This window comes from Fistularia commersonii, chromosome 14 (assembly GCF_037954325.1).
Source record: "Fistularia commersonii isolate RoL2024-O1a breed Wild chromosome 14, RoL_Fcom_v1.0, whole genome shotgun sequence".
Lineage (NCBI taxonomy): Eukaryota > Metazoa > Chordata > Actinopteri > Syngnathiformes > Fistulariidae > Fistularia > Fistularia commersonii.
Genome location: NC_141297.1, coordinates 4,120,263 through 4,133,395, shown reverse-complemented (window position 1 = coordinate 4,133,395; position 13,133 = coordinate 4,120,263). Strand labels below are relative to the sequence as shown.

General features: G+C 43.8%; 2 protein-coding genes across 2 annotated transcripts; one reads left to right on the top strand and one right to left on the bottom strand.

The window, feature by feature from the left end:
* ndnl2 (necdin-like 2) lies at window positions 1-3,467 on the bottom strand. Its single transcript, XM_086158933.1, has 10 exons — window positions 3,265-3,467; window positions 2,946-3,065; window positions 2,531-2,594; window positions 2,044-2,123; window positions 1,861-1,955; window positions 1,652-1,728; window positions 1,504-1,546; window positions 1,342-1,404; window positions 552-666; window positions 1-250 (listed from the first exon to the last, which is right to left on the bottom strand). Exons 1-10 carry the CDS (start codon window positions 3,313-3,315, stop codon window positions 158-160), a joined length of 801 nt encoding a protein of 266 aa, XP_086015059.1. The 5' UTR covers window positions 3,316-3,467; the 3' UTR covers window positions 1-157.
* A 2,625-nt stretch (window positions 3,468-6,092) lies between these two features.
* Window positions 6,093-12,479, top strand: LOC147226968 (mitochondrial carnitine/acylcarnitine carrier protein). The gene is made up of 9 exons (XM_086159688.1): window positions 6,093-6,302; window positions 7,473-7,565; window positions 7,962-8,089; window positions 8,812-8,902; window positions 9,766-9,883; window positions 10,639-10,711; window positions 10,819-10,928; window positions 11,228-11,349; window positions 11,818-12,479. Exons 1-9 carry the CDS (start codon window positions 6,201-6,203, stop codon window positions 11,878-11,880), a joined length of 900 nt encoding a protein of 299 aa, XP_086015814.1. The 5' UTR covers window positions 6,093-6,200; the 3' UTR covers window positions 11,881-12,479.
* Window positions 12,480-13,133: the final 654 nt, after the last annotated feature.

Here is a 13,133-nt window from a genome sequence, read left to right as displayed (position 1 = left end):
CAAGTGTGCGAACTTTTAATTTTTAGAAGACAAACAGACCAGCCATTAACGTTTTGCCTAAAAAAAAAAAAAAAAAAAATCATAGCGATGTCTTGATGTAAAAACTTGGTCTTGATGCAGCTCCAAGTCTTTGGCGTTCGGCAGAAACGATCCGCCTTTATCTCTGGCTGCTTCCGGGCTGCGATGTGTTCGAGGACGAGTGGGCCTCGCGGTACTGTTGGGTCCAGATCTGCGGGTCCTCCTCATGGAGCTGAAACACAACAGCGTCGGGTCAGGACCCCAAGGAGCAGGAGTCTGACGGCGGACATCTAGAAGGTCAAGGCCTTTAAGTTTGCTGCAGGCCTCATTGGCCATAACAGGTGACCTTTTAAAGCACTACCAAGTGGCTGATTGAACAATAGATGTTTTTACCAGTCATCAAAACTGCATCTGTATAAAGAATCCTAAGTCCAAAGATAAGCCGCTTTCTATTATGCAGCCACACACACACACACACACACACACACACACACACTCTGTCCATTAACAGCCTGAGAGTCACAGAAACCTACTTCACCAACGAAGCCCAGGATTTTTTTTTTGGACACTTCGATCTCGGCGCGCTGACCCCAGCGGAACTCGTGCTCCACTGGCTCCGTGTGAGGTATGCGCATGTACTCCAGGTACCTACACACACACACACACACACACACACACACACACATAGCTGATGTGAAAATTGAATCAGCACCTTGGAGCTCATGGCTGCAGGGACTTGCTATGCCAACATGCACCCTGGGTAGAGACAGATCACTTTTCACAGAATTAGCAAGGCTTCAATTTTTTGTCTGCAGACAGCGGCTGAGTCACATGACCGAGACTATGGACGTCCAGTCTTCAAGGGGCTTCATGCTTGGAAGCCTGTAGAACATATTGAGTGAGACTTCCTGGGAAAAGACTCGACCACAAAGGCCAGTGTGAGGAGGGAGTGGTGGTCCAGAAGCCGTGCTGGCGGCGGTCCGGACGGTTTCCACGCTCCTGCTGCTCTGCGGTGTGGTATAAACCAGGGTCTATGGTCTGAGAGACGCCAGCTCTGAACACACCAGGATTCGAACCCGTGAACGTCCGCTCGGAGGGTCAGCTCGGTCACCTGACTGAGCCGCTGCACCAGGAGGGCTTTCAGACCGAAGAAATTTAAATGACTAGGATGAAACACCCGTTTTGTTTAAACACCTTCACACTGCAAGATCAGGATATTTTTAAGCTTTTTCCAGAGATTTACCACAGATAATGTAATGTTTATTTACTTTTGGGGCGTGTTTGACCACACAAAACTTCATTTAAGAGACCGTCAACTCTGACCTTTGACGCACAAACTCCTCCGTGATGACCTTTTTCACGTCTCCAAACTGCTCATGTTTCTCACTGCGGGTCATTTTGATGGGGAAGAGGGAAAAAAAAAAAGGAAAAAAGATTCAGAGTGAGGAGGAGCCCGAAAAAAAACCTCAGCTGAACTTCCCTCACCCGGGGTCGACGCGCAGCTTCTTCAGTGTGTTCCAGACGACATCTGCACGGAACACAAGCAGAGACACACACACACACACACACACACGTCACGTGAGCGGGTCGGGAGATGCAAAGTCTACGTAGGTGTGAGCTGAGAATCACTCACTTTCCCGTACGACGCCTCCCTTCATGAAAATGACGCTCAGGATGACGAAGAGCAGACCGGTTTTGGGGTTGGTGGGGCTGCGACGGAGAAAAGGTCCGATCAGGAGGACACCGTTTATGAAAATCAAGCACGGACGCACTGCATTTTACTTCCTACACACACATTTAGAAAAACAGTGGCCACATAAGTGGGTTTCTTTATGTCCTCACTTGATGGGCGGCGCTCCTTCTACAGCCTCCAGCTTGTTGATCAGGATGTAAAGGTGGTTCTTGGTGTCGATTTCAACCATCTTCAATCCAAATACCTGGAGGAAGGAAAAAAAAAAAGGGCAAAGGATAGTTTTCACCTGATATCTGAAAGCCTCCGTCTATGTGCTGTTTTGCCCTACGAACCTGGTCAAACGTGCGCGAGACCCTCTTCATGATCTCCGGGTAGATGTTTTTGTACTCTTTCACCACGTGTTTCACCAGGTCTGACGGATAAACATCGGAAGAAGGTCAATCCATCGGTGTAAACACTTTTTCTGACGCGGAAGGAACGGTGACAGTGAAAGAGTTTGGTGTACTCAGTTCCCACTCTTGTTTAGGTAAAACTTTCAACATTTCAGGACTTGGCATTGAAGTGATCCTCACAATATGGCTAACTTTGAGCAACTAATTGTTCTGTTTTGGTTATTTTTAGGAGGGGATGAGAACTGTTTCATCAAAATGTCATTTTCCAGGACAATTAGCACTGCCTCTAATTTCTTCCATGACGGAAAGATTGTTCTCATTCTTCAAGGTTTTCCAGGACAAAGAGGAACCCTGACACTTATTTGGCTGAAGTACAGGGAACTTCAATTATAAGGGCTAGAAATCGAAAACACTGGTGATGCTTCACCTGCACGGCGAACGGGGATCTTCTTCTGATCCCTCACCAGGAAGTACTGCACCACCTCCGCTGTCTGGATCACAAGACACAACAAATTAAATGAAGATTTAAGAATTTATATCGGGGTGTTCGCCGAAGAAGGTGGAGCCGTGAGATGACGCACAGAAGGCAAAAAAAAAAAGAAATAATTTTAAAATGATGAGAAATGAGTCACTTTTACCTTTAAAAGTAAAACTGAAAACAAAAAAAAAGAGGGACACGATGTGATAATATCTTGTTGAGGCGGATAGAACAGATATTATTGACAAGGCATTGCAACAACAGGTAACCTAAAAGTAAATGTAGTAAACTAAACTTCAGGTTTCCACGGCTTATGAGGAAGATGAGATTGTTTAGTTAAAAATGCCAGCGAGTATCTTGTCACCTTCTGCTCCACTTGTGCAGGCGTGAGTTTCTCCAGGCCTCGTAGAACCTGAGACGTGGTCGGTTGGGTGAAGGTGGCCTCCTCCTCATCCTCCTGGGACGTGCGGCCTCCGCTTTGCTTCTAAAATGTCCAAAGATGACGCGTTGGTCATAAGTTTCTTTTCACTTATCGAATGATTCCCAGATTTCTATTCCTTGGCCGGTAAAGACGATCACAATGGAGGCTTGTTGGAAAGGTGTCGTTTCTCTTTCCGGAGGATCTTCATCAACAACATCTGGGCGGGGGAACCTGGGGCCAAGAGCATGGAATCGGGACTTACCCTGCTCTGGGACTCGGTCACGGTGTTGGACGGCCTCTTCCTCTGCGTCATGGCCCAGGTTCGACCCCCTTGGCAGGGCGGAGGAAAGATCGTTGATAAGAAAAACAAAAACAAAAGACACACGGAGGAGACGCTGTGATTCCCGGGGGCGTTAGCTTGCTAGCGAGGGTAGGCTAACGGTCAGTTAGGAGTCATGATACGGACTATTTGAACAAATATACAAACGTAACCCGCAGCTTCAACGCCATGTTGTGAAGTCGGTGAAAATGTTCACGGAATTCAAGAATGAACAAATTCCGCTTTCGATTGAAATGTGTCAATTTCCCGCTTGTAAAATTTGAGAGATGCTCTACCAAACCGGAAGTAGCTGCTTCTTCTTCTGTTATTAAGAAAGTGGATCGGGTGCCACAGCGCCACCTTGTGGTCCGGAGGGGAACTGCGCCGAAACGATCAAGGCAATTGTGCGGACTTGGGTTTGTGTTTTTGTTTTGAAACACTGGTCGATGTTTTATTTCATTATATTTCATTTTATTAATGCTATTTTTCTTTTTCACTTCAATGAAAAAAATGGCTTCAGCTGTCCTGTTATAAGATTGATTTTGATGAATGCCATAGTATCTTTCTTGTACGCACATCAAGACCACGATAATATTAAATTTGAATGCATTGTCACACTGATTATTTTCTTATCATTTTATCTCGGCGACGTGGAGTTAAATTTACTCATGCTCTGCCTGTCACAGAAACAAGATCATTAAGTTCTTATCACAAAGAACTTGGGAAAAATATAGAAAATGCAAAGTGGCCTATGCAATCTGATGCCAACTCCTCTGTCACTTTTATTTGTTTATTTATCCATATCCAAGGATATATCATTGCCATTAAACCCAGAGAATTTGAATTCATTTGTTTCCTGGGGCAGCTAGTGGCAGCAATACAAGATATAATGAAATAGGATATTTATGAAATATGCACAGTAGACAGGTAGTATATAATAAACACTATGAAGCAGAATTTACAGGAAATAAACAAATATTATTGGTCGATGAATAAGAACTGGCATGTAAGGTGATTTGTACATTTGAGTCAAATGTTTCAGTTCATGTGCAAAAAAAAATATATATATATATTTATATTGTATAGTGTATATCTGTAGAGTGTTCCTTTGTGTCAGGAAAGGCACCTTAAATACACGACATGAAATTTACAAAATAATAATAGAGCGGCAATTGTGCACAATAAACAAACAATAATAAATAAACTACAACATATAAAGTGCATCCAGAAACAATATAGTGAAAGGATGGCAGAGATTTAAAAGCATAAAATGTGTCTGTTGAGGTTCTCAATCATCCTGGTCATGGTGAATACTTGTCAAAATCTTCTTGTTGTGGCAACGTGACTTGAATTTAAGTTAATTTTAATTAATGTCCAGTTGCCACAACAAGAAGATTTCAACCAGAACAGCATAAAACTTGAAATGTGTATGTCATTTGAGTTTGAGAGTAGCAACTGTACAGTTTAATACCAAAAATGATTTTTTTTTCCGTAGTATTAATATTAGGTACAGGGCAGTGACTTCAGGTGAGGTGAGGCACGCCTACCATGAGGCAGAAGAACTGCGTGCCTCACTTGGTGGCTCTTCGCGGCTATTTTATGATCGCTCAGCACAAGTAAGTAAGTAGAAATTTGTAAGAAAAGTTGTTGACAAAAAAAATCTGAGCATAGGAAAATACAGTTCATCTAGTCCAGGGGTCGGCAACCCACGGCTCTGGAGCTGCATGCAGCTCTTTCATCTTTACACTGCGGCTCCGAGTGGCTTGGGAAAATAAATTATAAATATTTAATTGAAGTGTATTTCATTTGTGTTAATTCCTTTTTTTAACTTTTACTTCTAAGTTGGAAAATTATTGTGATCTTGAAATATTAAATAAAATTATATTTATTATTTTTCGCCACTCAAAATAACGTCACACTCGCCGAAGCCGGTATACCCGCCAGCCGACAAAGTCCCGATTTGCAGATGCTGTGCGCAGAAGTTCAGGAGCAGAAGTCCCATAAACCAGGTAAAATAAATAGTTATGAAGATATTTTGCAAATATTTATTTTTTATTGTTTACTGACACAGTGATTTTTTTCCCGATTTATTTTTAAAATTCAGGTCAAGGCTCCGCCACACGCTCTGAAAGCCCAAAGCTCAAAATGAGTTCATTACATAAATGAAATTAAATCTTCTCTGTAATACACTGTGAGGCGACACACTACACACTTGTTTATCCAAAGTGTAAAGATAATAAAAAGCAATATATACAGTGGTACCTTTATTTTAGAGGTCAAAAAGTAATTGCGGCTCCCAGTGTTTTCTTTTCCAAGGAACCGAGTCCAAATGGCCCTTTGGGTGTTAAGGGTTGCCGACCCCTGATCTAGCATAAGTATTTAAACATTTTAACAGCAACATACAGAGAGACAGCAATCTACACTGAGGCTCAACATTCTGCAGCCTCACTGCACATCTCTTCTTAAATGTGAAAATCCAGCTATTTTGAATTAAAAACAATTTAAAAGAGGGTGAAGTTAAATGAAAAATAAATGCAAATCACTACTAAATCTAACCATTGAATTATTTATTTCACTTTAATCAGCATCAGTTGTAGCACATGGAAGTCAGTCCAGGAAGGGTGCAGAGGACAATTTTCACCACTAGGTGTCGCTGTTTCGCACTTTCCAGCCCCCGGGCGGTGGACCCGGGAGTCCTCTCCCGGTAAAGCGTGAGTCCCCGCGGCCCACGTTGGTCCCCCCGCCCACGGACCGCCGTGTCAAAGTCCAGGAAGGGGGAGGCGGGCTTCTCTGTGGCGGTCACCTCCGGGCTCTTCAGCTGTGCGGGAGCGGATCGCGCACGGACGGCGGCTTTCGGGTCCGATCATGCGGGGGAGAGGATGGGGGGAGAGGAAAGAGTTTCTCCGCTGAAGAACTTCGTTGCGGGAGGCGTCGGCGGTGCGTGTCTGCTGCTGGCGGGACACCCGCTGGACACCATCAAGGTGACGGACACACACACTCACGCCAGTCGTTTTCCACATCCCCACTCTGTTTTCCATTTTTCAGACATACTTGTTTAATTTTGTTCTTTAAAGAAGGAATTTCCGGTTTATGTCTGCGTGGAAAAAGTCACTGGTGTTGGCGCGGAAGGGGGGGGATTATTGATAAATCAGCTTAAAAGGCCACGGAGGACGGGGATCAGCCTCGACAAACCAAAGGCTTCCCAGGTTTTGTCTTATTTTTTCCTTCCTCCCCCTGCAGACGCTTATCTAGGTCAATTTTCATAATCCTGTGTCACCTACTACAATGTAATTACATGATAATAACCACTTTTCAATTTGAAATCGATATACTGATGCTCTTTGCAGTTGCGGTGTGATAGAGTTTATCATCACCCTTCCAATGTTTGTTTGATTTGAAGGCATGTTTTATAGTTCTTTATCATAAACATCAGCGCAGGTGGGGAATATCAAGAACTGTCAGAAATCAATAAAAATATTCACAAAATATCTGCAAGAAAAATATATACAAAAAATGATTAGTTGATAATGTGCATCTGCCAAAACCAGAGGCTAATGATGCAATAATATGAATTATATAAACTAGAAAGTCAGTAAGAAATACCCCCAGAATTATCATGAATAGAAGTTTAAAAGATATAAACTAGTTTTCAGCAGTTTATCCAAACTCCTTTGAATATCTGAAGTAACACAGTTCTTTACATGTCCACTGTCACACCACACACACACACACACACACACACACACACACACACACACACACACACACACACAGCACAAGTTCCTGTTTGGGGTCCTCCAAACCGATCCTGCTGGGTTTGCCTGGTTCTGTTGGGTGATGGTTTATCAGTGACCCCGAGCAGCAGACATTGACAGTTGCTCTTATCTCTATGTCAAGCAGAGATAAGTGTGTTTGTGCATGTGTGTGTGTGTGTGTGTGTGTGTGTGTGTGTGTGCACATCACTCACAAACAATAACTTGATGGCAGGTCCGAGTCAAATTGTGGGTCACGGTAGCGCAAGAATCACAATATTTCAACAGCGATATAACACAACGTTCTCAGATGCCGGGTCGGGTCAGGGTCCAATGTACATTACTTCATGGGAATAAGAAGCCTATGTGTGTGTGTGTGTGTGTGTGTGTGTGTTACAGGTGAGACTCCAGACGCAACCTAAGGCCTCCTGTGCCCAGTACGTCCTCTATAATGGAACATATGACTGCTTTCGCAAGACCGTATCCAAGGAGGTGAACACACACACACACACACACACACACACACACACACACACACACACACACACATACACAGTTACTCTCTAAATCAGCGAGAGGCGCCAGCGTCAGGTCCATCTGTCCATCAGTCCCGTTCAGCCAATCAGGAGCTGTTATCTGTTGGGGGCGGGGCCAGTATTGGGACCGAGAGTCAAAACTGCCTCAGGTGATGTGAGACGTCTTCGGCGAGCAAATGAAAGACGTCTGGCCATTTATTTTTCATCACATATTCCGCCACCATGATTGGATGTTGAGTTGCGCCCAGACACACCCTGATTGGCTGCAGCCAAAGAAGGTTCCCCGCTATGTTGCTAAAACTGCGATAACATTTGAACAGTACTGAGTATGAGCTGCTGTGTGTGATTCAAGGGACTCCTGGGCCTATATAAAGGCATGGGGGCCCCCCTGGCCGGCGTGGCCCCCATGATGGCTATCAGCTTCTTCGGCTTTGGCCTGGGAAAACAACTCCAGCGGACGGACCCGTCCAAACCCCTGACGTGAGTAGGACTCCTCCCCCCCGCCCCGTCTGATCGCTAACATCGAGTTGGATGCCGAAGCTTTAACTGTAAACATCTGGTCCCGAGCTGAACCTCAGCTCTTGTGTGAAAGCGTACACGAGATCGGTGTTTCTCTTGTCTATCTTTATGTTTCCCTCCCCCGTGTTATCATTCGCCGGCTGAGGCGGCACACCCCCTCCACCCCCTCCACCCCCACCGCCGCCCACCACTCAGCTGACCTCTACTGTCAGCGCAGAGTGTTTTCCGCCGCCTGCTGCCCCTCCAGATATATCGTCGTGTGTCTCACCCGGGAGGAATGTTTACTCGGGTTCAAGAGCACTTGCGAGAGTCGGAAATGACGAAAACGGAAGTTACACTTGTGGCTTTAGGAGAGGGTTCCCTATCGCTATCCAAAAACAGTCTGCAGGTTAATTTGAAGAACCTATATTAAATCTACGTGTGAATGGTTGGGTGATTTGACAGTTGACCCGTCCATGTTAAATCCGCCTCTCACTTCAACAACCCTCCATATGCGTTTTTAACATAGTAGGTTGTAATATGAGAATATCAGATCTACCATTTTTTGTCCCCCTTGAAAGAGGGAGCTGCAAGCTCCTCGGTCTGCAATAAAAGGGAAAATTGAGCTGGACCTGAATTGCCCGACTTGTTCTCCCGACCCCCACGTCTGTCAGTTGATTAAGAAACGTCTTGTCTCCTTGCAGACACGCTCAGATCTTCCTCTCCGGATGTCTGGCAGGAGTCTTCACCACCGTCATCGTGGCTCCGGGGGAAAGGATTAAATGCCTGCTGCAGGTAAGGTCGCCTCACTGGAAAAAAAAAACAGTCCAGGTGAGACGGGTTATCTTTGTTGGATCTCTCCATGTTCTCCCATCTTTCTCCCAAAGTCCAAAATCAGTCAGCAGTTCAGTGAAGACGAAATTGCCTGTAGATGTGAACGAGAGAGTGAATTGTTCGGATGTCTGTAATTGACAGCTGACCCTTTGATTGACAGGTGATGGTCCAGGAGAAATTCCGCCTCCCACTGTCAATTAGTACTTTTCTAACACAGTTCCTGCTCGACTGAACACAAAAATCGAACCCGCGCAGAGTGCATGTTAGCATGGATGCTAGCATATAGCCTTCTCTGGCTCCTCTCTTGCTTTGTGTGACAAGAAGCCGCAGACCGAGCAGCGAATCCACCATCGCCACCGTCCCCTCCAGTGTTTGTGTGTTTCGTGTTGCCCGGTTTGCCTCTGGACTAAGATGTCCAGGCCACATGGAGGAGGATCTATGAAGTGCTGGAACACCACCCAAAGCCAATCGAGCCAAACTCGAGAAAAGAGGCGAATGTCAGTTGGGGCCACGGCATCGGCCCCGGCTCATAAACTTGCGCCGATAACGATAATATCGCGTCGCTGATTAACAGGCCGGGTGAAGACACAGAGCAGAATGTCAACCCAGGCGGTAAACAAAAACTGTGTATTTCTCCTCCAGGAAATGCCTCGGAAACCATCAAGCGATACCAGAAACATAGTTTAGAACAGTATGAACAATAAAAATCACCAATTTAATATCCTAAAAAACTTGGAGAAATTCAACAGAAATGATCAATATTGCTGTTTGGACCCATGTTGCCATGGCGATGGGCTGACCTAATGCCCTGTGATGCCCTGCAGGTCCAGGCTAGCAGCGGGAAGACGACATACGCCGGTCCATTGGACTGTCTGGTCCAACTCTACCGACAGCAGGGGATCCGGAGTGTCTATAAGGGAACCATTCTCACACTTATCAGAGGTACGAGATCCAGCTGTGGACAGGACGAGAAGACCTGGCGTGCCAGAGAAAGGCGGGACATCTAATCAATTGAATATTCCAATATGACGGAGCTCAAACTTCATTGTCAATCAAGAATGTGCCTAAAATTGTCCAAACAACCCGAGGAATTCAAAAGGACCTGAGCTCTAAATCATTGTACAATAACTGAGAATTAATTCATAGGTGTCTCTATAATTGAATTCTCAACATTTAATGTTGTCAGGTTCAGTTTCCTGTATTTCAAGATTTAAGGGGGATAATAATAATAATAATAAAGAAAATACAATAGAGTTAGTTTGTCAGAATAAGAATTTGTGAAAAAAATAACTTGGAAATCGATTGAGCTGAAAATGAGTGAAAATTAATCCGAAAATGAAAAGTTGTACGGAAAAAAAAGAAAATAAAAGAATCTGAAAATGCCATTCAACAGATAAAGGTGCTCTGTGACACTGTCGCCCCCTAGTGGACAATGTGGCAAATTACATTACAAAACAATAGGAAGTCCAATTAAAACCTGTTTATCTTTTTTGAGATGAGATGAGATGAGATGAGAACAACTTCATTTATCCCGAAGGAAATTGTTGTGCCAGAGTTTCCAGCAAAAACATAACAGTAATAGATAATAGTAGGAAGGAGGAGATAATAGTAGGAAGGAGGAAACCTGTCTGTCACCCTTGAATTAAATATTGATGTTGCAAATGTTGCAAATTAATAATTTGCTCTCTCCTGGACAGACGTGCCTTCTAATGGTCTCTACTTCCTGACCTATGAATACCTGAAAAACCTACTGACCCCAGAGGGGAAAAGGTGAGTCGCCACGGTAACACACACAGAGAAGCTTCACGAGATCTCTGGGCTCTTTAGACTTGACCCCTTTGCTTGTGTGTGTGTGTGTGTTCGTGTGTGTGCGTCAGCGTGTCTCAGCTCAGCACCCCCAACATCCTGCTGGCCGGTGGCATTGCTGGGATCCTAAACTGGACCATCGCTCTTCCTCCAGACGTCCTCAAGTCCAACTTCCAGACAGGTGAGACTCAAATGAGGTAAATATCTTATAAAACTGTGTGGTGCAGCCGGTTGGCGGTTCGATTTGCTGCTCTTCCTGTCTGCGAGTCAGAGAGTCCAGACCCAAACCCAGATTGTTTATTGCCCCAAATTAACGCTTTGATGCTAATGCTAATCAGCTATAGCACTCGATTATTGTGGAAACATTAACTTTGAGTTTTCCAAATTACATCAAAACGACTTGGGGGGCTAAGAGAGATTAGCATGAAATTACAACAACAATAAATTCTTTAAAACAAACACTGAGACGCATTCCTGCAGCTGCAGAGGGGAAGTACAAGGGTCTGCTGGACGTCTTGAAGACGCTGCTGAGGGAAGAAGGGCCGACGGGACTGTACAAGGGATTCAACGCCGTCTTCCTCCGGGCTTTTCCTGCCAACGCGGTAAAACCTTTGACCAGACATGGAGAAACTTGGTCATCTCTAAAGCTGTCGTTTATGCAATTTTATTCAAGTATTTTCCACACTGACAATGTTTTCTACCACCTTTCTGGTCATGTCTTATCGTCATTTACTAATCTATGGCTAATGTTCGAGTAACACCATGACTCCTCTTACCGGACTTATTTTCTTGATTTTCTTTTTTTTTAAACCAATTACCTTTATGTTTTTCCAGTAATTTCAAGTCAATTTCCATCATATTATTGGGTGATTTCCACCTATTTTTCTTTAAATGCTTACTAAAATCTAATTTACCAATGACAACATACGGAATTTGGAGAAAAAAAATTTCAATAAAAAAAAAAATCAATTTGATAATTTATATCTACCTGCTGCTGAGCCAATCTGGCGTTTGTTTCTGTGTTGTCCTTATAAAGAAACCCACTTCCTTTCTTCCCTCGTCCTTCCCAGGCCTGTTTCTTGGGGTTTGAGGTGGCACTGAAGGGCCTGAACTTGGTTGCACCAAGTTGGTGAAACAGCAGCGGCCCAGCGGTCCAGACCAGACCAGCAGCACCGGCTTCCTTTATCATCTCCAGAGTCGAACTCAGGATGGGTGAATGTTGCAAGATACGGTGCTATAAAATGCACATTTTCATTAATTTAATTTTTTTTAATGATTTGCATCACTTGTAAACAAGAAAACATACCATGCAAATGCACAGTCACGTACACGTAATGCATTTTTATTGCACTTTGTGCCTAGGAATGACTGAGTTTATAGTTTTTTTTGTGCTTGAAATATTGTTTGTGCTCTACTGTCCTGCAATTATGAACTTTTTCAGCAGGACTTCGCTGCTGCTCCTCTAAAAATGAACAATGCAGGTTCACCCAAGGATTTTTATTATGAACCCAGGGTCAAGTGGTTCGTTTCGCCTTGTACAAAGGTTTTATATGCTATTTGAATAAATTGTTTGGACAAAGTATCATAAAGGGGTCCAATTTCTTTCCAAATGCACAACATGGCAAAAATACATTATCAGTTTGTCTGTTTATTCCAAAATTGATCTTAAGATTAATTCCCGTTCGGAAAAAAAATACCAATTTCTTCTAATAAAATTGCTTGATTGTTTGTACAATGGGTGTAATTTGATTTTGTGGTAATTTGTGGTGGGAGGTGAGAAAATGAACTTGACAGGGACGATTTCTGCCCTTCCACCTCACTGCTTATCCTTTGTGACTTCATTTCCTCACCTTAAATCCATCAAACGGAAATACTGTGTGACAGTTAAACTGTTTCATCTGTTATACGTATTACTATAAAGTAGAGATTACAATGCTGATTTAAACTTAACTCAATACATGGTAGCTCAAGGGGTAAAAGACACATGAGGAAATAGGTCAAACCACTCATGCTTAACCTTTGGCCTACATTTCTCGCATACATTACCCAGAAGTCAGTGAGAGGTCGGCTGCTGTTGTAATGAAACTCTATTTGATCAAAATGGAAAATTAACAGTGAGACTTTTTTAAAACTCTGTAAAAAAGGTGTTATCGGACCTCGTCGAAGCCAAATCAGTGATTATGATCGTAAAGGCGTTACGTACTACATTACCCACGGTTCCAGTATGTAGCAACGACTTCTCTGATTGGTGCAGCTCCTCGAGACCCCGCGAATCCGGGCTGGCGTCTTTTTCCGTACCATCGGACCGTTACAATCCTTCGAAAAGAGAAAAAACAATTATAATAATTTTAGCAAGACTCGTTTAACGTAAACATGCTCTTAGTTT